General features: G+C 40.6%; 1 protein-coding gene across 2 annotated transcripts; it reads left to right on the forward strand.

Annotated features, from left to right (window-relative positions):
- The first annotated feature begins 585 nt into the window (after positions 1-585).
- Positions 586-26,006, forward strand: sfxn5a (sideroflexin 5a). 2 transcript variants are annotated; one of them, XM_028566262.1, is made up of 14 exons: positions 587-840; positions 5,351-5,419; positions 7,758-7,835; positions 8,448-8,474; positions 11,104-11,158; positions 12,081-12,106; positions 12,301-12,354; positions 13,573-13,629; positions 13,736-13,801; positions 14,850-14,940; positions 18,228-18,343; positions 18,526-18,611; positions 23,873-23,990; positions 25,880-26,006. In XM_028566262.1, exons 1-14 carry the CDS (start codon positions 793-795, stop codon positions 25,955-25,957), a joined length of 969 nt encoding a protein of 322 aa, XP_028422063.1. In that variant the 5' UTR covers positions 587-792; the 3' UTR covers positions 25,958-26,006. The 2 variants fall into 2 exon arrangements, with proteins under 2 accessions (XP_028422064.1, XP_028422063.1); XM_028566263.1 differs by lacking the exon at positions 5,351-5,419 and having other exon boundaries at positions 586-840.

Below are 26,006 nucleotides of genomic sequence, written 5' to 3' on the forward strand. Positions count from 1 at the left end.
TATTGATTTTTTTTTTAATGTGCCTGTATGTGAATTATTAATCACATGTGATTTGTGTACGTGGTGCACCTGTGATATTACATGTGAAATTGACGTTTTCACATTTGATGTTTCACATGTAAAATATCTGAAAATATGTGAATTTTGCACATGTGAAAAAGGGTCTTAAATGTGAAACATGTTTCACATGACAGGATACATTCATACATGTGCTTTTTGGCATGTTAAGTCTAAAAATACTGGAATCAGCATATACTTCCCACAGTATGTGCTGTAAGGTTATTATTGTAGTATGTAACTCCCCCTAAAAAAAAAAAAATGAATATAAGGGGTTCATATTATTTTGACCAACCCCTGCATTTTTTTCTACTACTGACTTTAATTAAAAACCACCACTAGGGGGCTATGTAACTGTTATACTCTTTAAACTCAATCACCTTCCTTCAGTGCTTTCACCAACGACATATAACTCAAACATGTCGCATTTTTATTATCTGTTGTACTCCGAACAGCATACATAAACCCATAAACCCCGTTAACTTCACTTTAAGAACAAAGCACGTTCTCCTGGGAGGTGTAGTCAACTTAACGTCAGTTCAAACCACATTCTGCCCGAGCAAAGCACCCCGGAAAAACTACATTACCCTTAATGCATGCTGGCCACTGAACAGCTACGGCGCGCCTCTGCAGCTTGCACTTTGATAAAGTGTTTGTAAACACTTTTATCATCGTAGAGAAGAAGGAGAAGCAGAAGAAGGAGACTGGTACAGATTTGTGTGCGTTTGCAGCAGCATGTCTGAATATGGGACATTCCAGCATGGCAAGTCTCGTTTCGACCAGGTACTTTTACTTTTCAATCGATTAAAGTTTGCCACAGGAACTTTACCGTTACTTCCATAGTGTGCTTCAAGTGCCAGGCAGCAGTATCATATGTCTACTGTTGCAGCTTATATTTGGCATTTGAACTTGTTTACAATTCTGTACATATTTGAGCGTAAAGCCCTAGCTAGTTCGCCTCTGTTGTATCCATAGACAGTGGTTGTATCTTGTCAACAGCTAACGTCACGCTCTCTCACCGTGTCCGCAAAATTGGTTGGCCAAAATGACAGGTGAGGTGACAGGCCCTAGCTAGTGAGCTAAGATAGAGCAAATTGATGGCTAACAGTTTTGCTAGCTAGATAACATCACAGCTAACAATGTGTGACCCTTTTTTTTGCTAATGGCTGTCAAAATGTACTAACGTTATTCAACAAACGCGCAGTATTTTTTCATTCAGAATCATCTGTATTGGCCAATAATCCTCAGGCATATGACTCATATTTCATTGGGTCTAGGCAGTGGTGGAATGTAACTAAGTAGTTGCATTATAGACCTTTTTCACTTTACCTACTATGACATGTTGACATGTTTTTATTTTTATTTATTTGTTATTGACAAAAAAGCACCAACATACAAAACTGACATGTTGACATGTCATAGTAGGACAAGCACAGGTGTATTCAAAACCATTACTGATGGCCGCATTCCACTTAGGAGAGGTCCTGGTATTAAACCATTACTGATGGCCGCATTCCACTTAGGAGAGGTCCTGGTATTAAACCATTACTGATGGCTGCATTCCACTTAGGAGAGGTCCTGGTATTAAACCATTACTGATGGCTGCATTCCACTTAGGAGAGGTCCTGGTATTAAACCATTACTGATGGCTGCATTCCACTTAGGAGAGGTCCTGGTATTAAACCATTACTGATGGCTGCATTCCACTTAGGAGAGGTCCTGGTATTAAACCATTAATGATGGCTGCATTCCACTTAGGAGAGACCCTGGTATTAAACCATTACTGATGGCCGCATTCCACTTAGGAGAGACCCTGGTATTAAACCATTACTGATGGCTGCATTCCCCTTAGGAGAGACCCTGGTATTAAACCATTAATGATGGCTGCATTCCACTTAGGAGAGACCCTGGTATTAAACCATTACTGATGGCTGCATTCCACTTAGGAGAGGCCCTGGTATTGTGCATGCTGACTCACTGAAATAGCTTACTGAAACACTTGATGGAACTTAGCCATCGTTAAGGTTATCAATTTTAGCTGGGCTTTTCCAACCATGACAAGTCAACATGTCGGCTGTGAGAAGGGTCCATATCGACTCAAGTACTGATACTGATAGTTTGGATTTTTTGAAGTGGGGTAGGCCTACTACTCCATAGTCGGTGTAATGGTGCGTTCTTTTTGTCCACCGAAGTCGATTTACGAGTTGTTTTCCGGAGTTACAAACCGGAAGTTGCAAAAAGAACACCACCGAGGTCGTATATACGACTCGTCAAGTCGTCTGAACTCAGAGGACCCCGAGTTCACTTTCAAAGATGGCTACGTCGTGCATCACACGTAGTAAACATTGTGGTTTTCTAAAATTTTAAGCACTTTTGTCGTTGTTGTAACCAAATGAAGAAGTCGTACACATAGCACTGTATACTGCTACCTATAGGCATGTCGCTACAGTCTTATTAGGAGTTAAATACCGCCTAATTAGTTACTTTGTAGCTTGTGCAGCTGGAAAACGCTAGAGACGCTCGGTCGCTATATGACAACAACGGCTTTAAGCCGAGCCTTCAGCAGAAAGCAGAGCAGTAGCCTAACGTTAACGTTAATCAAAACGCAATTTTCATGTAATATGTCAATAACTGGGTGAATAGAATCCTAAATGTTACAAAAATCCATCTTTTCTCTGACCCGTAGTATTGTGTGACAAAAAGAATGCAACAACCCGCGGTTATTTGTTTTTCGACATGGATGTGACGTCACACTCGAGCTACTAGTCGCAATTACAAGACAAAAAGAGTTCTCCAAACTGGGGGCGCACCGACCGACATCTACTGTAGCTAATACACTGAGTATTGATTAGTACCTCATACAACCCCACTTCGAAAAATTCTAACTATCCCTTTTAGTACAAATTCTAGGTACTTGTACTTTACTTGAGTATTTTCCATTTTAAACAACTTAATACATCTAGTCCACTCTATCTCAGAGGGAAATATTGTACTTTTTACACTACATTTACCCTAATATTATGATTTTTGAATTAGATTTTTTTTTCTTCAAATCCTCAACCCATAATTTCATTTATTAACAGAACCTTGGATAAGCTGGAAAAAGCACCGTCACAACTTTTTGAAAGTGCTATTTTAAATCGCTCAAGAAATAATAAATAAATTACATAAAATAAATGCTAGAGTTAAAACTACTATGTCACTGCTCTGGTCTGCAGAGGTTTTGGTTATACTTGATAGTAATGGCAAAAATTGGATTGGTTATGCATTGACATTCAATTTTAAATAAGTCCTTTTTTTAAATGTAGTTTCACTTGTTTTTGTTTTGTTTGGATTAAACAAAAAATTAAAGTAAAAATTGTTTGCAATTTTTTTTTTATTTTCTAAAAATTAAATAAAAACAAAGCATAGTAAACATACTTGAATGTGGAATTCAAGTGTAACATCATCATATAATCATACAGGAGTAGTGCTTGGATATATTAATGGCATAGACGTTAGAACCAAACAACACATGTTCAAAACATAAAAACACATTCAGGAAGGATATGATCAACAATGAAAGCACTAGTATCAGACAAAAATAATGCACATGAGAGTTATCAATACCCCTTTTGAAATGTAGTATGAGTATAGGATTTCGGATGACCAATGACTAAACATCAAGATGAGGTCCAAATCCGGTCACGTGATCTGACAGGTCACAGAATACAGTGTAAAGCGAGATTTATGGTCTTGCGGAGGCTCCACGCAGAGCTCTCTCTGTAGCCTACGTAAGGGGCCTTATGTTTATACTTGTGCGCTGGTGTGTGCTTTGAGCCGGCGTGTGTGTGTGTGTGTGTGTGTGTGTGTGTGTGGGGAGTGTGTGGTAGAGCGAGGGAGAAGTGAGAGAGTGACGGCGATTAGCTTCGGAGCGAGTAGCGACTCTAGAGTCATAGTGAGAGAAACAAAGTGTTTTCTGACCACGGTTGGAAATCTGGAGCAGGAGAAGTTAACCCTCTCCTTGATCTCATGTTGTTTATGGAGAAGGAGAACCAGGAAATGAGTCGGGGGGGGAAATACAACGCTACCAAGACACGATGTGCGTCGCCGCAACGTGTTGTTACATTTTTCGAGAGGTGCACGCTACGGCGTAGGGTCCAGCGTAGGTCCGCGTCTCCACGTACTTACGTATGTAGCAACGGTGTAGATTTTACGCAGAAGTATAAATCACGCTTAAAGCAAGACTAGAGCACTTTTCCCGCTTCGGTCCCCCTACAGGTTGGAAGTGGAATTGTCCATTACATTACATTATGCAAGTTTGCCAGACCGGGTAGCGGATCTGTAGTTCGAATGAGACATTACGACAGCGGTAATGGACAATTCCGCTTCCAACCTGTAGATGGACCGAATTGCTTTAGTGTAGTTTTAACACTGATGAAGCTGCTGTTAGCCTTTGGAGCACAGGTAGAAGGAGTCCCCTCTCGTCCTCTGCTCCCCAGTGCCGGCTCGGGTAGGAGTGGCACTGGTGAATAATTGAATTTAACAGATTTAATAAAAAAAAAATAATATTCCCCCACGCTGTGTTTTTACCAACCATCCATATGTTCAGGAAGTCACAAGGCGCAGCAGTGAGTCAGATAGCAGATTTTCATTCAAATTGGCTGTTAGTGTAATTAATCTCAAGTTAGGGAGGGATGGGTGCCTCTCAACGCTGCGTGGTGGGTTGCTGCATCTCCGAAATGATTCCTTATGCTCAGTTATGAATAAATGATTGAAAGGTATTTCTGGCACAGTCATTATAGAAATTAATTGCAAATGGTGTGAGTGGATATGGGTCCCAAAAAGATGCAGATAGGAAACAGTTTGTCAGAGGTATTAATGAGGAGGCTCCACCTGGTGTGTTGAAACAGCTGGCACGCTGTAATATCACTGTTTACTGGGTGACAGCTGGAATCTCTCTGCCTCTCTCTGCTGAAAGAAAAAAAATCCAGAATATAGATGTGGCTGCCTAAATTTGAACAAAAAATGTATTTATTATACCTGTATAGTAGATACAGATAGATAAAGAAAGTATGATTTTCTGAACTTTCTCAACCCGACTCAGTTATTCCAGTGATCACTCGTTGAAGATGCAAACTTTGAAAGACCACAAGTTGCATATAATGTCTAATGTTGACATCTTACTGGTAATGATGTTTGAATGAAAATTAATTGTTTATTCCTTTGAACAAAAAGTATGTTTTTAAATGGCTTTTTGAAATGAATGCGGCCTCAAAGATAATGTTTTATGATGTTTTTTCTCTTCTCTTAGAACACATTTTCTGGTCGGTTCAGGCACTTCCTGGATGTGATTGACCCCAGCACACTCTTTGTGACTGAGGTACACAAACAACATGATTCATCACATGGATCTGGTGTGATAAAAGCTGAACTGAACCATCTTTTAATCTGTGTTTACCTAGGAGTGTTCATATTGAGCTGACAGGGACTTTGGGACTTGCTTGATGGCACATCGGTACTACTTTTTTTAGGGAAGGGATAGAGTTGCTCATTCACTAATGCTGCCCAGGTTATCTCTTCTGGACTGAGGAGGATTTAAACTTCATCAGAGTACTGTTTTATTTTGTTGTTTTTTACATTTAGCTTTCTTTTGTTTTACATATTTGAGAAATTGTGGGAAGGCAGTGGAACTGTAACTCTAAGGTGCTACAAAAACAATCCAACCCAGCTCTTTGGGACTTAATATGAAGGTATATAAAGTATCTGTATCAATGAGGACATCGGGCAAGCCAGGGCTCTGTAACACAGTGGTCTCAAAAGTCCAGCATGAATACAGAGAGAGGAGAGACAAAGTGCTGAGAGTGGGTGACAGGACGATGATGGAGTTCCAGATCAGGGTCCAATTGATGAAGCAGTGACCGAACTGTGGTGCAGATTATCATTAGAAATTACTCTTAAATGTTTTTATTAGTTTTGATACCTTAGTCCTAAGCTCAATATTCATACAGGAGTTAAAGACTTCACAATTTAGGACTGCTTCTGAGTGAAACTCCGACTCCAGGTATGAATGTGTAACTGTGAGTGTGATCAGGGCGTTCCTGCAAAAGAGAGGCTTCCTCTCCGTGAACCTTCCCTGAATAAATTAAGGTAAAAAAAGAAATAGAATGTTCTGTGTTTTGAAGTGGTAAATCATGTATTTTTCACGTTGATTTTCCCACCAACCCCAGGAATACATACAGCTGCTATTTATGTACTGTACTTTCCTTTGAGCTATTCAGATGAAACTCACCGAGATCAGTGAATCTGTAGTCAACCTTCTACCCGTTCTGCACTTGCAAGGCAAAACGTGGAATCTCACCCCGTTGGTTGTGAAGGGAGGAAAAGCAGCTGTTGATTGCTGATGACTGCAAGAGCTGAGGTTTTCGTTGGCATCCACACATTTGCTGTGTTATAGTGAGCGAACCGGCCTTTATTGAACCAAGTCTCCTGCACGTTGGCAGCACAATCATGTTACATTAAACAGCAGAGAGCCAGCATTTACTGAAGAGAAACTAAAGGAAGGAAACCTTTCTGGGGGTGGCCGTAGCTCAGTCCGTAGGGAGTTGGGTTGGACCAAAGTACGGAGTGTGGTCTGGTAGCTGGAGAAATGCCAGTTCACCTCCTGGGCCTCAGGGTGCCTGTCCCTGACATCTCTCCAATTGTGCATGTATAGGACCTGAGCATGTGTGTGTATTTCAGGCCTGTGTGTAGTGTTTCTAACAAAAACAGAGTGTGAATTGCAATTTCAATCCCAAAAACAAAAGTATACATTATTTAAATTATTTAAAAGGCATAGAAAATGACTTGGTAATTACCGCTCTTAAAATGTACTTGACGTTGTTTTGAAAACCATTATAACATGACTAATTAATGAACATGCTTGGGGCCTCTCTGTTGCTTGGGGCCTCTCTGTTACTCGGAGCGACTCTGTGACCTTTTTGGCTCCGGCCGGTTCTCTGGCCTGCTCATCGTGACATTTCTCCAGGTCTTTGTTGTGTTTTGTAATTTTGTTCATGGAGTCATCAGTGCTTTGGTGCTCTGGGTAATGAAGCTGTTAGCGGGCTCTTTGGTGACAGTAATAGCGCCAGTAGCTCCTGGGATGTGATGAGGTGTGGACATGTGGGGCAGCTATAAGGGGTGGAGAGTGTGTGTTGTGTGCGTGCTCACACGCACATCTGGCACCCTGCTGGGCCAGGCGTAGCCTCAACTTGCCCCTAATGACGAGAGTGGAACAAGGATGGCCCTGATTTTTGCATACAATCTCACACACACACACACACACACACACACACACACACACACACACAAAACCTCATGTGCACACGGCCAAAAGTGCACACCTAACACTATCGCACACAAACGCAGAGAAAGGAACATACACACACATACAGGCAAGCTCATTAGAACAAATTGGGCCATGTGACCTGGTATTTTGCTCAGCATTAGACAATGATCACACCACAGAAAGCTGCTCATTACCCTTTAGGAAACTCATTTGTCTCCTGAAAATCAGCATGGAAGTTTTAGTGAAACACAATTATCTTAGGCATTGAGCTGTGTGGCTTTAATAGTGGAATATAAAAAAAAAACATCTCTAAGCTGACTAAGACTCTCCAGGGAAGATAGGCCTGACTTAACTTTACATTATACTGACTTTTTATCTATTTGGTCAAAAACAGAAACGTCTGCAGGAGTCTGTGGAGCTGCTCGACCGTTTCAAACAAGGAACTCTGCCTCCGGGAGTGACCGATGCTCAGGTAAAGACTCAAAAACTGGAGTTGACCTGGTAAAAACTAGGGCTGCAACTAACAGCTATTTTCATTGTGGATTAATCGATTAGTTGTTTGGTCTTTAAAATGTCAGAAAATGGTGAAAAATGTTGGTCAGTGTTTTCCAAAGCCCAAATGATGTCCTCAGCTGAAAGATATTCAGTTTACTGTCACAGCTGAGAGAAGAAACTAGAACATATTCACATTTAACCAGCTGCAATCAGAGAATTTTTACTTTTACTTACTCAAACTGAATAATCTATCAAAATAGTTGCCGATTTATTGAATAGTTGACAACAAATTGATTAATCAATTAATCTTTGCAGCTCTAATCGAGAAGTATCTAAAATCATCCAAATATCTACTAAAGACATACATAAATGCTTTTATTTTGTTTTACATTTTATGAATTTAATAAAAATTCTAAAATATCCAGAGCAGTTTACATGTACGTGGTCCAATAAATAAATAAATAAAGGCTCAAGGCTTTACATTACTACATTACAGACATCAACTGGCCTGTAGAAATACTTGGGACTGTTCAGTGCTTCCAAACTAAAGTGCTTTTCATTAAAAGGTATTTGTTATTTGTCTCTACAGCTTTGGCAAGCTCAAAAAATTAAGCAGGTAAGACGTTTCTCTCTTTCGTTCACTTTTTGTCTCAATCGCAACATAACCCATAACACACACTACGATCACTATCTGGTATCATCTCTGGTTGGTATGGTGTCACTGGATTGGCAAACAAAACTTAGACCAGTCTTTACACTTTAGCTCAACACTTTCCTGTGTACACAACAAACATACAGCGGAATGGCCCAAAACAGGAAAGTGCAACATTAAAAGAGAAGCCTTTCATTTCACTGTTACTACACTGAACTGACAAAGACAGTGAAGCAGGCGAGTGGCATTAATGGTGCGTTCTTTTTGTCTTGTAATCGCGACTAGTAGCTCGAGTGTGACGTCACATCCATGTCGAAAAACAAATAACCGCGGGTTGTTGCGTTCTTTTTGTCACACAATACTACGGGTCGGAGAAAAGATGGATTTTTGTAACATTTTTAGTAACATTTAGGATTCTATTCACCCAGTTATTGACATATTACACAAATATATTTCACAGTTTGATACATGAAAATTGCGTTTTGATTAATGTTAACGTTGGGCTACTGCTCTGCTTTCTGCTGAAGGCTTGGCTTAAAGCCGTTGTTGTCATATAGCGACCGAGCGTCTCTAGCCAATTTCAGCTGCACAAGCTACAAAGTAACTAATTAGGCGGTATTTAACTCCTAATAAGACTGTAGCGACATGCCTATAGGTAGCAGTATACAGTGCTATGTGTACGACTTCTTCATTTGGTTACAACAACGACAAAAGTGCTTAAAATTGTAGAAAACCACAATGTTTACTACGTGTGATGCACGACGTAGCCATCTTTGAAAGTGAACTCGGGGTCCTCTGAGTTCAGACGACTTGACGGTTTGCAACTTCCGGTTTGTAACTCCGGAAAACAACTCTTAAATCGACTTCGGTGGACAAAAAGAACGCACCATAACTCCTGTGCTAATTAACAGGAAGTGGCAGCTTCGGAAGACGTGTGACGGTGCTGCTGGTCAAACCAACAGAAACGGATTTAGAGTAACATGGAAACGGCCACAGCAACAGCTGTTCATGAGTTTTAGAAAGCTGGGGTTTATGACTTGCCTAAATAAAACGTAACGATTTGAATTAATGATTTGTTTTTAAGTGTCTGTCAATGAGTTTGAAGTGGAGTTCCTTACTCTTTTTCACTTTAGCTTATTCAATATACTTACGTAGTGAGTTGCCCCTCACCCATTTCTTCAAAATGTGTTTTTACATTTTTTTTTTTTTTTTTTGCAAATGTTCCACCAAAACAAGTTCCTTCCCGAGACTGTTTTGCAGAGCCACAGAGCTTAGCCCAAGACCATTGTGATTGGTTTAAAGAAATGCAAACAACCCAGAGCGTTTTTTTTTTCTCCTATCCCAGAATGTATGTGTGGTGTAGCCAGACCTTACTCCACAGGGCTGTGGAGATAGACTCGGTATAAGCTGAAACTTTTCAGACATGATAGTGCCCTCATACACGTTACGTCACATGTTCAAGATTGGCTCCATGAGCGTCAGAAAGAAGCTGAATGCCTTGCGTTTCCTTCCAATCAGCTGATCTCATCACCATTGAAGCAGTAGGGGAAAGAGATTTCCATCTGTCTTATCTTATTTCAGAACACTGCCGTTTGTCTTTGGTGGGTACATATGAGAAGGTACATACGAGAAAAGCTTACCCACACACAAAAACATGAAAAAAAGCCTTAAAAAGTGAGGTTATATATCAATACCAAAGGCTTCAAGCCCTCAGACCTTGATCTGTGCTAATACAGTTGATTCAAGGTGTCAGGGTAATTATGTAAGACACAGTGGCATTCATGCAATCAGTTGAGTTAATTAGAATTAACTGTAATGGCACAAATGTGTACATGTTAATTTTTTAGATTAAAGACTCCCTATTGGTGTAATAAATGATTAAATGATTCTAGAGAGCAAAACAGGGACAGTCACATCCACACACATACTATGGTTTATGACCAATACTTTCAAAGAACAATATCCAAATGCACACAGTTGAAAACGGTTAACAAATAAGTGAGTTAAGTAATAATCCTTTGTTGCTCAAAGCCACTTCCTGTCTGTTTAATATCACCTTAAATACAGCGAAACTACTATATAATCTGACACCTTGTTGTTAGTAGTCTCACTATATATAAAGGTGCTCTAAGCGATGTTGGGTGATGTCACTTCTTGTTGACGTTAGAAGCATTGTCAAACAAAACGGAGGCTAGCTCGCCCCTCCCTCCTCCTCATCCCGTCCTCTCCCCCTCCCTTCCGCGTACTAAACCCCCCAACCCCCACCCCCAAATCCTTCTTGTCGGTTATTGGCTGGAACACTTTTGTTTGTTATGTTTGGTGGGGCAGGTTGGCGCAGTTTGTTTTTGTTGGCGTTTGTGGAGCCTGGCCTGTCTACAGAGACCGCGTTATTTATTTTTTTACAGTGTGTTCAGGGGACAGACAGCTAGCAGATAGTAAGGAGATGTTTGCTGTATGTGACAGCTTAAGTTTCCAACACTTGCAACTTTTCTTCATTCTTTAACCCCACAGCAAAACTCTTTTTCCAATTCATTTGAACAGAATGAACCCAAATCCTTGTTGTCTGATTCTAATCATTATGCTTCTATTCCAGGCCATCATCCACCCTGACACGGGGGAGAAGATCCTCATGCCATTTCGGATGTCAGGTGCAGTAGCGTGGTGTGGAAGCCTTGGGGGAAGTGGGATCTAGAGGCTTGTTATGTGGTCCAACATGGAGGCGCTGTCACCCCTGGGAACTGTCATGGCTCAACGGGGTTCTTCAGGTTGTCTCAGGCCTGAAAAAGGTCACACTCAGCTGGGTGCTGATTAAAAGCTCTCTCCTACGGTGACAGAGAAGTTCCCGAGGTTCTCTGAAGAAGTTCTTTTTTGGTCCAGTCTTAAAGCACCTTTTTTTGCAAGGCGACAAGTGTTGGCGAGAGGGTGAAAGGGAGAAAGAGACACCAGTGATTAATATGTTAGGACCAACATTGTGTATGTCAGGCAAATGGGAATTTGCAGAATCCTATTGCTCTGTCTAACCTGTACAGACTAGAACACTAGTGAAAGGTCCCATTTTATACTCCTTTTCAGTTTCATACCTGTATTTTGGGTATCTACTAGAACATGTTTTCATGCTTTAATGTTAAAACAAACAACAATATGTTTCTCATACTGTCTGTCTGACTATACCTGTATTAACCCTCTGTCTGAAACTGTTTTAGCGTCTATCTCTCGAAGGCCCTCACCCAAAAAAAGCCAATCTGCTCTGTTTGGTCAGCGCTTCCAAGCCCTCTGAATCTGCACTCAGTGCCACTGTCATTGCAGCCGGGGAATGACTGTAACAGCACTGTAGCGCCACTTTCTACATATGTATAGTATGGTTGTGACATCACAACCATACTATACATATGTCCTGACGGCCTGTTTAAAGACACAATTTCTGATTAAACATTTATATACTTTGACAGTATTTAGATAGCTCCTTGACCTGCTTTATAATAAAAAAAGAACATTGAAATCTCACTCCAATACAGGACATTTAAAAGAAACTGATGTAATAAAGAGATTACTGACTCTGTCTTTTAACAGGTTTTATCCCATTTGGCACACCAGTGGTAAGACCTTTTTTGTATTCTTTTCAGTAATGCAAAGTCAGTCATATATTGTACGCTGACATACGTAAATCAATTGTTTTAAACCAAGACTGGCCCTCTAAAATAACATTTAGGCTCTGTTTTTTTTTTTTTTCTTTTTGGTAATCTATCTACTTTTGTAGTCGTTTTGTAAAAGGGTTTTTGTCTTTGTGCAGGTTGTTGGCCTCCTTCTCCCAAATCAAACATTGCTGTCAACTATTTTCTGGCAGGTAATACCTACTTCTTACCTGCAAAACTCAGACTGACGTAATATTATCAAGACATCTCTTCAATGTTATGTAATTAATTAATGTATTTATTCATAAAGACAACACAAATTAATTAAACGTTCCCGTGTTCGCCAGCCAGCCAATTTTCTGCTTCAGTCCTGGCAAGATGTTGTAAAATCAACAGTGTTAAGTGTTTGAGAAATACACTTGACAGTAAGATGCCAAAGAGACAACAATAGCAGCAAAATAAGCATTCTGAAAAAGGTGCCACAAGGAATCAATGACATAATAATAATAATAATAATAATAATACCCACTTTTCATCAACTTTGCAATTTTTATGTTTTAACACTTTTAGATAAAAAAAGAAAAGATGTCAAGTAGTGGGGTTTGTGGAGAAGAAACTAATAGAAATACTGCTGGTGTGAGACAAAGACTAATTGTTAAAAACCATCATCTCATTTCTACAATAAAATACAAATATTGAACTCATGGATCACCTAGTAGCTTTTTCCAGAACTTTTGACCACTCTACCCACTCAAGACGGCCTTGGGCTCAGGGAAACACTAGTATATGAAGTTTGAGCTTAAAATATTTGTTCTACATCTGGACTCACGGAGATATTTAGGAGGTAGCTGATGGTGGGCTTGTTGTGGGTTGGGGGGGTGGGGGATGGGGAAATCTTTAAAGATAATTTTTTTGGGGAATTTTCAGCCTTCATTTTGACAGCAGAAGACATGAAAGGGGGGAGAGAGGGGGGAAATGACATGCAGCAAAGGGTCGGAGTCGAACCCGGGCCCGCTGCATCAAGGAGTAAACATATATATATATATGGGCGCCCGCTTTACCAACTGAGCTAGCCGGGCACCCAGGGATGGGGAAATCTTAACCCTATATTCCATTAGGCACGTCTGCGCTGCGTTCCAGTGGCGCCGCGGCCCCCGCCAACATTAGCGGCCACTCCAGACAATGCTTGTTATTCCACGAGCAGCGCCTCCGTTGTTACATCTACATTTGTGTATGTAAAAAACCCAAATCTAATCACATAATAGTTTTTCCAGGCTCAAGAACCTCCATAGTCCAATTTGTTCAGACTAATTAATCAGACTGGAACATAACATTGGAAATGCTAAATGTAATCACAGAGTAATGCATCAGGTGTATCAGCACATTAACTAACACAATCCTCTTCTTTTGCCTTCCTCTCCTCCTTACAGTCGTTAAACCAGAGTCACAATGCCTGTGTGAACTACTGCAACCGCAACGCCTCCAAGGTACCGTCTCAGTAAAGGGACCCAGTCCCATTTAGACAGATACTGCATATGAACAGAGCTGCATGCAATGCTTTCATATTGTAATCTCACTTATTTTCCACTTCAGCCTGCTCCATTTTCCAAATTCGTCCAGGGATACCTCGGAGCGGTGACCAGCGCGGTCTCTATTGCTGTGAGTTCCCATAATGCCTCTGCTCTGCCTGAAGAGGCCCTGTGACTCCAGTGACTTGTGAGTGTCATCGCACAGCAATAACTGAGTCACTTGATGATCCATTACGTCTCTTAAACCAGGGGCAGACCAGTAAATCAGCACAACATTGGACTTTTGTCGACTGCAAAAAGAACAGGAGGTTTCTTTCTACATAAAAGTCCGTTAAATCATTCAGTCAAATTGTGTTTTCTTTGCAGACTAGTTTGTCTAGTTGTGATATATGCCAAAGGTTCCCCTAGTCTCCCCACTAACCCAATACAAATGTCATTAATCTGGGCTTAAGTGCGTAGTTTAAAGGTTTAACTGTTGTTTGAGATGGTTTGCCACCCTGGCAGGAATAGGTAAAACACCAAACAATTTCAATTGTTTTGACAGGAAAATTCAAAGAATATTAGTATAAACCTCCGCATACCAGCCATCACAATACCTTTTATCGGTTGGACCTTTTTTTTTTCTTACTTTTATGTCATCAAAGACTCAAATGTCAAAAGAGTATAACACACGTTCACACACCTGCCTGACACAGCCCTTAGTGTGGACACAGGGCTCAAACTGAGCCAATTACTGGTCCCGCTGGGCGCTCATCCGGCTGCTGCCCTCAGGGTTGACAACGGCAACAAGCACAGAAAAAAATTTGCGGGGTGTCTGGAGGGTGGAACGACAGGCAGGGAGGGGGGCAGGAGCTCTCCAATTAAACGTCTGCTGTGGTGACGACCCCCCGCAGAGCACTTTTGACTACAGCCTTCTAGTGTGTTAAGAATACAGTACAGTGCCTGGTTGTTTATGCACAGAGCCGGGGATCTTTGTCACGTTTACACAATCATACCATTTCTGACACTTAAAAGCTGGCTTTTTCTTTGTTTCAGTGCTTTTCTGTGCTGAAAGACAACAAAAACTGTATTTATTTATTTAAATATGAATTTGCGATATTCAGTGTGTGTATCCTTGGCCTTTGAACAGAAAGTCAGTGGCCGATTGTGTGTGTCATGTGCGTCTGGTTTTCCTTCAGGTCGGGTTGAAGGTGTTAATCCAGAAAGCCAGCCGCCTTAGCCCAACTACCAGGCTTTTGGTGCAGAGGTTCATCCCCTTCCCAGCAGTGGGTAAGTTCAAAGAGCTCAGCCAAACACTTGATGGGACAGCCAGGGGTCCAGCCCAGTCCACTACCAAAATGGCCTTTTAAACTAAATTAGTATAAGTTTGAGTTCACAATAGAGATGTGTTTGAGTGTTAACTTAACTTACTGACTGGAGTAGGATGACTAGAGCTTCTCCTGGCTTAAAATAAACCTCCAAGGTGGCAGGTTTGAGTAGAAAATGACGTTTGTGAGCATGATGACATTTTAAGCTTGTGGTTATCATAATATCACACAAACATCTCATATATGTAACAAAATAATCTTAAATTAGCCTTTAACAGCGAAATGACGATGACAGAGTTGTCATTGAAAGCCCTTGTTTCCAAGGTCTGGAATAAACTTAAATTAGGTATGGAACATTTATTATGTATTGTTTGCTTGTTAGCATGTTCACAATGTCCCTGTCTGTGGAGCATGTTAATGTGTAGCATGCTGTGTGTGTATAGTAATCTAAAATTATATGCGGCTGACAAAAATTAGATATTTTTTTTTTCAACCCCAAATATCATGGCACCAAAGTGTTGTTGTACATGTAACTACAAATACAATTGTAGTCCTATACAAATATTGCTGGATTTTCCATGCCTGTTTTCCTTGGTGCTTGTTCTATTTTTATGATGTACACAATTAATGAAAATGACAGACCTAATATAAATATTCCGATATGAACCCATTCTGTTCTTTAATGTTGATAAATGTTGTGTCCACCTTTTTTTAAACTGTTCTGTGGTCATCCTAAACGGCTGTATGAGAGCCAACCACAGCTAGCCGCTTGTTTTCCTCTCTGCGGTGTTAGGGACGTGTTGTGAGCTCGCTTTGTCAGGCGTGTGTGAAGCCACAAAGCTGATTTTAATGCCACTCTCCCCGCAAACACACCCAGGGGTATAGACCCGTGTCCCAGAATGCTGCTGGCTCATAATTAAATTGTTAGCCCCCCCTCCCCCTTTCTTACCATGGCGCTTCTTTTAATTAAATCAACAGGTTTCTATTGCGCAGCCTTTGCCTGGTAATTGGCTGCTTGTTAGAACTCTGCTGCCACAAACAAATTGGATAATTACCCATAAAGTGGCGTCTATGTCAAGGCCTCATTTACCTGATTTATGTTTGTTGATTGTTGTTGCTTTTGTTGTTTGGCTAGGCCCGTATATAAGGTAATTAAAATGGCTAATTGAAGCGAGCGAAACAAAAGTGCTGTTTGAATTTTCACCCGCTTCATTTTGTTTGCTTACTTAAGGCTAGATTTATTTGTAATAACCTAATCAAGCAGCGGCCTGTCATTCAATTAGATTATGAAGACCTTAACTGGAGGGAGAGCCATGCTGTCAGATATGTATGGGGATAATTAATTTGTTGTCTTTTGGAAATATTTATCATTATTTAATTATTATTAATTGTTAAGTAATTACGTGAAAAGTTCTTTAAAGCATTTCCATCAGTGTGCCATGGATTATTAGATGACAATTAGAATGAACATAAATGTAATTATTTTAAATAATTACAAATGACAGCCACATATTTCAGCATTGAGCTGTAAAGACTTCCATTCCATTTATAATTACTTTTATAATTACTCTTTTTTTTTTTTTTATTTGATCTGTTTGCTGTAGTTTCTGTTATTCCTCGCCAAAATCCCAATCTGTCCCTCTATTAATTGGTCTGGATAAAAAAAAAAATCCCTTGTAGGTAAAAAGAGCTATTTGCTCAGTCAATTGAATTCCCCACACAAAGCGCCCTGCAGCCCTTACTAAAGATAACTCCCAACGCTGTTGTCTTAAATTAAAAACGCTCGAGGCGCCACCACTAAACTCTCTAAAATGAGTTTTTCTTATTCCTGTTAGAGTCAAGGAGAAAGGTCCATCTATATTAACATACATTTGTGTTCATTTTGGCTCTCGTGAATAAATCACAGGGTAACAGCCCTGCTGTTTGTCGACCCATCAGTCACCTTGGTCACGGTGCTCGTTGCTACACACACACACACACACACACACACACACACACACACACACACACACACACACACACACACACACACACACACACACACACAGATTATGACAAACATGACATGGCACTGATGCACCACATTGGGGCTTTTCAGTGAGTAAAGCAAGAGCAGGAGTTCAGTGTGTAAAATGTAGATATTTTCATCACAGTATAAATGATTTAAAATCATTTTGTATTAATATTTATTTTGTTATATTACTATGTATTTTTATGTTCTTTGTGATTTGTATTTATGGGTTTTAATGTATTAATTTATCATACCTGTGAAGCACTTGTGACTGTCTGTGAAAGTTCTATAAAAATAAACTTGAATTACTACTTACTTATATCTTAGCTTCCTTAAAAGATATATATTTTCTAAAGGAGGCAAGAGAGGGCAAAGGTGATTTCATGCAAAACAAGACTCTACAGCTCTGTGAGACTTGAGTGAGTGCTTTGAGCTAATGCTAACGTCATCCTGCTAACATTGTCACAATGACAACAATAACATGCTGAGGTTTAAAAAGCTATAGTGCGTAGTTTCTGCCACCTCCCATGAGGAATTCTAAGTAATTAAAACAAAACTTTTGGGCATTCCAATGGCTTGAAATGTAAAAGTTACGCACTAAAGCTTTAACAGGTGCAATTTGCCACCTTAGCTGCAATGCTAATGTTGCTAGCAGTAGATGGCTACGTCTCAGAGACGGAAACGGCATTTTGTCGAGCTGTTTTTCTGCGATGATGAATACGCCTCGAGATGTCTATTCTCAGCGAAAAGTCTACAAGACCCATTTTCCACCAGAAGACCAGCAACTCGCTTTGTGCTGCCTGATTGGAACGAACCTCCAACCAAATCGTAATTTTGACCTGAAGAGTAGATGAACATTTAGGGGATTACCAAAGTTATTAGAATTCATCCTGAGGAGAACATCAATGTGTGCCGCAAATCTTGACTTCTTTAAGCTGTCAAACCCGTTTTCTGGTTATGGTATAATTATTCTGTCAACTCTAAATATAGCCAGATCATTTTTTAACGCAGGAAGTACAAAGCTTGAAATGTTGACAGCTTGACATTCTAAAATGATTCTCCGCTCATCCTTTCCGTCTTTCCATAAAATTCCAGCTCACTCAACAACTTGACCAAATACTCAAGCTGTAATCCCTCATCCTTACAGTACCTGCCACAGGCTGCCTCATCCTAAACCCCAACCAGATAGTGAAAAGATAATTTTGACAATTTTAAAAAACCTTCTCCCCTCTCTACAGCGAGTGCAAATGTCTGCAACGTGGTGCTCATGAGAAACTCTGAGCTGTCGGAGGGCATCAGCGTGCTGGACGACAACGGGAGCGTCGTGGGAACGTCGAAGGTGGCTGCTAGGCATGTACGTTGCTTTTTATCTGATGGGAATTCTTCAGGTGCAGCTTTGTTAGTTTACTATTAGTGATTGATGTCATGTTTGTGAATGCAATATGGAGCTCACTGTAAATGTGTGAAGATAATTCAAATAGTTGATCTTTCCTTCTTGCGTCCTTTAAATGTGTCTTGTTTGTATTTTTGTGATAGGCACTTTTAGAAACAGCTCTGACCAGGGTGGTCCTCCCCATGCCCATTCTGATGCTCCCTCCCATCGTCATGGCTGCACTGGAAAAGTGAGAGACTGCATTAGTTTTTATCGTTCATGAATTGGTCAGTTTTGGCTTCGACTAAAAGATATAGATATAGAGTAGAGGGACTGTGGTTAACAAAGATTTAATGATAGAGGAGACAACCACATTGTAATTTTGAATTTTACATTTTTATTTAAAATGCACTCAACCTTGTTCTTTACTCTAATATGCAGCCTGGGTTTCAATAATGGTGTCCACTGTATATTAAAGATAATTTAAGGTCATAATCATAAGGTTCTTGTTTTACAGTCACTTTTTAAATAAGTGGTCATTGCTGTGGAGTTTTACAGCCTCTATTGTCACAGATACTACACAAAACAGAGACACTCAGATTTTACTGTAACTAATAAACAACAGAAAAAAAGCAGAGCCGCATCTGTTCATTATGGCTTTTCGTCTTAGAAAGGCAATTCAGTCAGATAGTTGTCTTCCTTAAAGGTATAATAGGCAGGATTTTACTAAAAAGCAATGTACAGACCCTGACCTCTGTGTGTAGTTTGTCTTTTCTTTTTTGCTGTGTGCGGGACGTTTATGGGCGTCAGCAAAGAGCCTTTGGGCCCCATGTGGGTGTGCAAATTTGAGATTTGCTCTGCAAGTCAGTCTGGCAAAGAGCCCATTCAAACCCATTTCCAATGTCCCCAAAATCGAGGCACCAATCACAACCGCTGAGGCTTTACGCGACGATGATAGCGCAGCGACGGCGAGCAGCTTTTTGTTTACATTCAACATGACGGCTACTGAAGCGCAGCGTCACCCGGATCGTTGGTCGGATTGGTTGAAGGACTATCCAATGCACCCACAGGCATTTGAGCGGCGTCCGTTGGTGACGCCCCTTTGGAAATGAGCTGTCAATGAACCTTTCCCAGACCCACTCTCAGTTACAACTGAGAAGGGTCTGGTGTCAGCCAGGCTAACCCGATCTGGCAAACTTGCACAATGTAATGGACAATTCCGCTTCCAACCTGTAGGGGGACCGAAGCGGGAAAAGTTACCTAGTGTTGCTTTAACCTGTTTATTTTCCCCTGGATTTTCTGCTGATCGAGTTTCTGTAGGGGTGGCGCCCTTTTCTTTGTCTATTCAGCTGTGGTGACTTCTGCTTGTTTCAAATACTAATGTTGCTGCTGTTGCACACGTTCCATGCATATCTTGATTAGGGCAAAAGCATTTTTCGAAATAAAAACCAACCAAGACTCGTTTGTATCAGTCCGGTGTTAGAGAGGAACATTTTCTTAATTAAAAATGTTAATAACTAGTGTAATGAAAGTATTCTGCCATAATACAAGTTAGATTAATAAAAAATTAAAATGAGCCCTAATGAAATGATAGTTCAAAAATGAAAACTTCAATAGTTCCAAGTCTCCGATTCCTTCATGGTCAGAAGTGCTATTGCAGTCGATGACCCTTTCCCACCACTGAGATTCCGTGTTGTGTGATATGACTGTAATGATGTCTTAATGATGCAACGTGTTTATACGCACGTCCCGTGATCGATGGCCCGACTGTGCCTGCGGTGTGCCGAGGAATGCAGCCGTCTTTGTAAATCCTTGACAGCACTTGTTCCGAGCGCTCGGCGCAGGCGGGCTCAGACAGGGGGGCCGGCTGCCCAGGTGTGTTTGGGATTCCTGGCAGCTGCATGACTCACCGGGAAGAGAGAGTGTGTATGTGAGAGAGAGAGAGAAAGAGAGAGCAGAGGGCTGTGAGGTGGACTGGGGTAGTGCTCAGCTATCCTGTCAGCTTGCCTTCACTGGCTCTCAATGGAGCGGGAACAAGGAGACAGAGATGGGTCCCTGCGCGGCCCCTCCATGATGGATTACACTGCTGAGAGCAGGTTTAGGGCAGTGACAGCAGGTTCTGGCCTTCATGTTCATGTGCCTCGGTGGTTGTGAGAGGAGAGGACACAGACCCAAAAGTGTATTCAGAACTTAGACTTGTTTTTGTAAATCTTAAGCTACATGTACCTGCACTGAGAATCTCCACTTCAGGCCGAGTACTCAGGTAACCCGATGTAGAGCCGAGCTCAATTAGTTGGAAACGGGTAAAAAAAATAAAAGGTAAAATCTTTTATCATGTTATGTATTTTTTTTATATATTAGGATAACAATAAATAATGTAATACAGTATATTGTCTCGAAATTTGATGGAAAAACAGTTTAAGGATAAAAAAATAAAAACAACAATATGGGAATGTCTGTTTTGGCCAAATGAAGCAAGTTAAACACCTGATACATAAAAACAATCCTCCAAAAACAATATTGCCAAAAGGTAGGCTTCACTGATTTGTGAGGTGTGTTGGGTGCATTTCCTAACTCCATAAAGCATTAGTATTTTAAATCCTGCATTGTTTACATCCATGTTTTCTTCTTCCTTGCGTTTGCTGGCACATTAATAAGTCCCACGGTGTTTTACCTCGGCAGAGCAGTGGAACAGCATGAAGCCACTGTCAGGAAATGTGTGTGTCGCTTTGCCATGCGTGTCCTCGACGCTGTGCAGTCGTGAAAAACACTGCTCCATAGCTCTACTAGTGGCTAGGTGTTCTACGGGGTAACTATCATGTTGCCTATGTACATTAGAACTCTGGAACTCTCTAACAGCCACAGAATTTAAGCAACAGCTTCTTCTGACGCTGACAAAGAAATGCTTTCTGGCTTTTATTTAATTCCGTTGCATTTTCATGCTAATCGTCACCCCCACCTCCTTCATGAGGTGTTTGTTTTGTGTGGTAATTAGAAACCTGCTTTACAGTGTAATTGTTCTGGTTCACATACCTCTGTGTACACAGTACAGCAGCCTCTGCAAAAATACAGAATAACTGTAAGGTGAATTAAAAAAAAAAAGGTTTAAAAAGCACCATATTTATTTGATTATTGCTTTAATATTTCCATCACAATTAATGTGTGGCCTTCATGCAAACCGACTCACATTTAGCAACTATATTGTGTATTGTATTTATTATTTATCCGTAAAATAAGTGGAACCTACTTACGACTGCTGTTGCTCTTGAAATTGAGAAATGTAGTTCTGTTATAGCTATTCAGTTTGCTGCTGTATCTGTGTATCTATTTTTTTTTCTTCTATTTTTATTAACCTTTTTTTGACCAGGAAATAATCCCATTGAGATTCAGAATCTCTTTTTCAAGGGAGTACTGGCCAAGACGGTAGTGTAATAGTTCCATATTTAAAATATACATTGAAAAACAGACAACATAAAACAGAAAAAGACAGTTGGCAATTTAACATCATCTCAACATAATCACCAGCAAGCTCAGTAACAGCACATGTGCATTTAGTACTCAAATAGTCCTTTATCCTTTACCCTTTTAAACTGTGTCATTGTTGGTTAGGTAGTCTAATTTAAGCTGATTCTGCAATTTATACCAGGATGAGGGTGCAAAAATTTTAAAGGCACTTTGACCGAAGACAGTTGGCCTTCGGGGAATGTCATACATGACTTGCCCATATGATCGAAGATTACATTTGTGTATCACGACACAAGTCAGCAGGGATCTTCTATGAATTGGTCTTTTTGATGGTGACGGAGAGAGGTTGGATGTAAAGAGGTAATCCTGGGAGAGAACCACAATATGGCCACTAGCCGGGTTATTCAGGGCATGTGAACGCAATCAGTATTGCGTCAAATTGTGTAATTAATTTAAGATAATATCGAGTTTTTCACCTGATGTGAAGGTTTTTAAACTTGTGTCTAAACCTTCCCTCATCACTCTCATACCTCACAACTTTTCTCCCATTTTACTTTGTAACCCAGTTCTAAGGGGTGTGTGTGTGTGTGTGTGTGTGTGTGTGTGTGTGTGTGTGTGTGTGTGTGTAGCCTAATTAAACCATGGCAGCCATATGTGTTAATGAGCTCCGTAATTAGGCAGTAGCTCTCCTCGTTATGGGGAGAGGCGTCGCTGGTGGAGGAGAGACGGAGCGGCTCGTTCTCAAGCTCCTGCTGAGTTCACTGTCCCGCACACTGGAGAGGGGATTATCCTACGGAGGGCAGCGAGGAGGGAGGAGAAACAAGGGCTGAGACGAGAAAATATATTTCTGGAGCTAGAGCTTTAAAACATCCTTAACGTGTTTTGTTCAGATGAAGAAAATGCAGCTTTTGTAATTGATGGCAGTACATTTTTTTAAACTGTTACAATACATTTCTAAGGGATTAATTAAGTTAACAACACAAAAGCCAAACAAAACAAATAAAAGCAAAGATTGAACTGTAAACATAAGTTGGAATAGTTAAAAAAAAAAAAAAAAGCTTTTACATGTTATTTAACTGTTGGTTGTTGAGTCAAACGTTGCGTGAACAGAGAAAAGCTGTTTTTGAAGGAGCGTTTTGGTAATATGGTGTAATGGTGCATTTCATCGGAGGTTTGTATTTTTGTGTCGGTTCTTTGAGCGAAATGTTCCTGAAGAGATGCCATTGCATCTGTTAATTGAACAGCCAAGTTGTGTTGAAAAACTTTGCTCTGTTCGCCTTCTGATCCACAGGAAATGTACAATTCACACTTCATAATTAAGCGCCGATGTGCCATCTTTGTGACCGTGAGTTGATGATCTAATGAAGACATTAAGGGTTGTGTGCTGTGACATCAAGTCTCTTCATCTGTACAAAATCGTCTCCGAGACACCGTGAATGAAATCCCCGACTTTGATTTTGACATGGAAGGTTGATATTTCTGCATTTTGGGTTAAATGGAGGGAATGATATTCTCAGATTTGTCACTTCCTGTCAAGATGTTTTCTGCCAGTGAGTGACCATACCTCATGTCTGAAATTGGTTTTGGCAATAGGACTAATTTCCAGGGTTTATTTCTCCTAACGGTGTTGTATTTTGACATTTCAAACATTTGCTTTAACTCCTGCTTGTTGCAGATATTTGTAGTATTGGTATCTGCGTAAAAGAAATCCAGTATTGGGGTGACCTGTAGCTCACCCAGTAGAGCGTGCGCCCCATCTAGGCTGAGTCCTTGGCAGCGGGGTTCAAATCTGACCTTTTCTGTGTGTCATCCCCTCCCTCTCCCCTCTTTCCTGTCTATCAACACTATCTAATAAAAAAAGCCCCCCAAGAGTAAACCTAAATTAAATCCAGTATTAATTGGATTTGACTGCTGTGGCTCTACCATGTGAAGTACAGGTTACTGTGTAAGTTTGTGGAGGTTCCTTTGCCAGTGCCACCACCACAACCAGTGTGTGTACATGAACTGGAGGGTGAATGAAGTGACGGTGTTCCTGTGTCCCTCCAGGCTCCCTGTCCTGCAGAGACGGAGGAGGCTTGTCCTTCCCGTCCACAGTCTGGTGTGCCTCGCTGCCTTCGGCCTGGCTCTGCCTCTCGCCATCAGTCTCTTCCCACAGATGGCCCAGGTACGTAAGGTTGGGTGTCGGTTGGATTTTTTTCGATTCCGATGCTGAACCGGTACTTTTAGAACGATTCCAATTCCTAAACCGATTCTTGAAAAACTGAAAAATGACATCAAAGATATAATGTGTTTACTTGCAATCACGTGCAGTGAATGTTTCCTGATTGGAATAAATTAGAGCTGCAAGGACAAATTGACTAATCAACTAGTCGATCGACAGAAAAATAAATATCCTTAATCATTAAAGTCATTTTTCACGCAAAAAAGGGCAGACAGTGCTGTTTTTTTATGCCTCAAATATGGAGATTTCCTACTTTTCTCTGTTTTATATCGTATTAAACTAAATATCTTTGGGTTTTGGACAAAACAAGACATTTAAAGACATCTCTTTGGAAAAACTGGGATGGACATTTTTCACTACTTTCTGACATTCTATAGACCAAATGATTAATAATTAATCTAGAAAATAATCTGCAGGTTAATGGATAATGAATATAATCGTTAGTTGCACCCCTATATTAAATATCTGCTTTGCTCATGTCTGCCAGGACTAGGGCTGCACAATCTACACATATCGGGGTTTTTTTATCGTCATTGCAATATCAACTTGGGCAATAACCACATCGCAAAAGACTGCGGCATACTGCATTCACAATAGACACTTAAGAGATTTTGTGTTAGTTGAAAGAAAATATCTGCAGAAAACTGCACATTAATATGTAACTGTCATTCTTTCTTAAGTGGTGCCTTTTATGTTCAATTCAAAGTTCAATTTGTTCATTAAAAGAATGTTGGAAATTATTTCCTTTTGTTTTTTTCTGAAATTTAACAAGCAATTTGTTGTATTTTAGCAGAATATTGAAAGCAGCTGAAATGCAGAACTGAGTTTATTTATCACAGTAGTATCGTTATCGCATCTTTTCCTCATATGGCGCGGCCCTAGCCATGACTGTGTTTGAATGAGTGATGTTGATGACCGGAGTCTCCTGACCTCTCCACCGTTCCCCATTGCGCCGTACAGAGGCTCTCTCCTAATGAGGCGTAGCCCCCTGAGACTCAACCTGCTCTATTATCTATTATCTGCCCACAGTCTATTGCCTTCATTCATTGATGCTAGCAGGCTGAGATCTAACTTCAGCCTTGTTGCCTCGGTTTGTGTCATTCTACTCATTAAATGGCTTCGGTTTTGTTTTTCACTCCATCTCTCTCTTTGTCTCCTCTCTGCCAAATGACTTTCTGACACAAGCCAACCAGCTCTGGCTTTAAAATGTTTAGGATTTAATTACCACTGGAAATAGCTCCGACAGCCATATGGCAAAAAACTTCAGACATATGTGGCGCCAACAGTCCTGTGAAAAGCTGCCTCCCGTTCCACTGAGGGGCCTGTTTTTCCCTCACAAGTCCTTTTTGCACTTTCGCAAAGATAGCAGGTGAAAAAAAAAGAAAAGAACTCCCTAAAAAAAATCCCCATGAATGCCCTGCTCCCCTGGACCCCCTGCCTACTCAATTTGTCCCACTTCCCCATTTCACACCTACCAAGATGTCTGATTAAAATTCTGCCTCCAACTCCAAACAGCCATCTGTCTCTGGTTCAAATATTAGGAGATGCACACCTCAAATTAGACTTTTATCTGCCAAATTGGCTCTTTTTGCACATTAGCGGTAAATACCGTACATTTAAAGCCTTTAAGAATTATTTAGTTACAAATGAAACGGATTCAAATCTTTAAGTAGCGGCTCATGTACAGTATATGGTTATGGATGCGTCTACGGTGTACACGTGCTGTGTGTGTATATATATATATGTGAACATTTGGTATCTGACAGCCTGTGACGAGTCTCCTCTCTCCTAGTTGCACTGTTGACCTTTTTGTTCTGCTTTGATTCCCACAGATCAGTGTGAATCAGCTCGAGCCGGAGATCGCCATGGCAACAGATTGTAAGATTGTGACGTACAATAAAGGCCTGTGAGTGATCTTCTACTGCCCGACACGGGAAGATAGGACCCTCCGCAGGTTCA

This window comes from Perca flavescens, chromosome 20, assembly GCF_004354835.1.
Source record: "Perca flavescens isolate YP-PL-M2 chromosome 20, PFLA_1.0, whole genome shotgun sequence".
In the NCBI taxonomy this organism is placed as follows: Eukaryota; Metazoa; Chordata; class Actinopteri; order Perciformes; family Percidae; genus Perca; species Perca flavescens.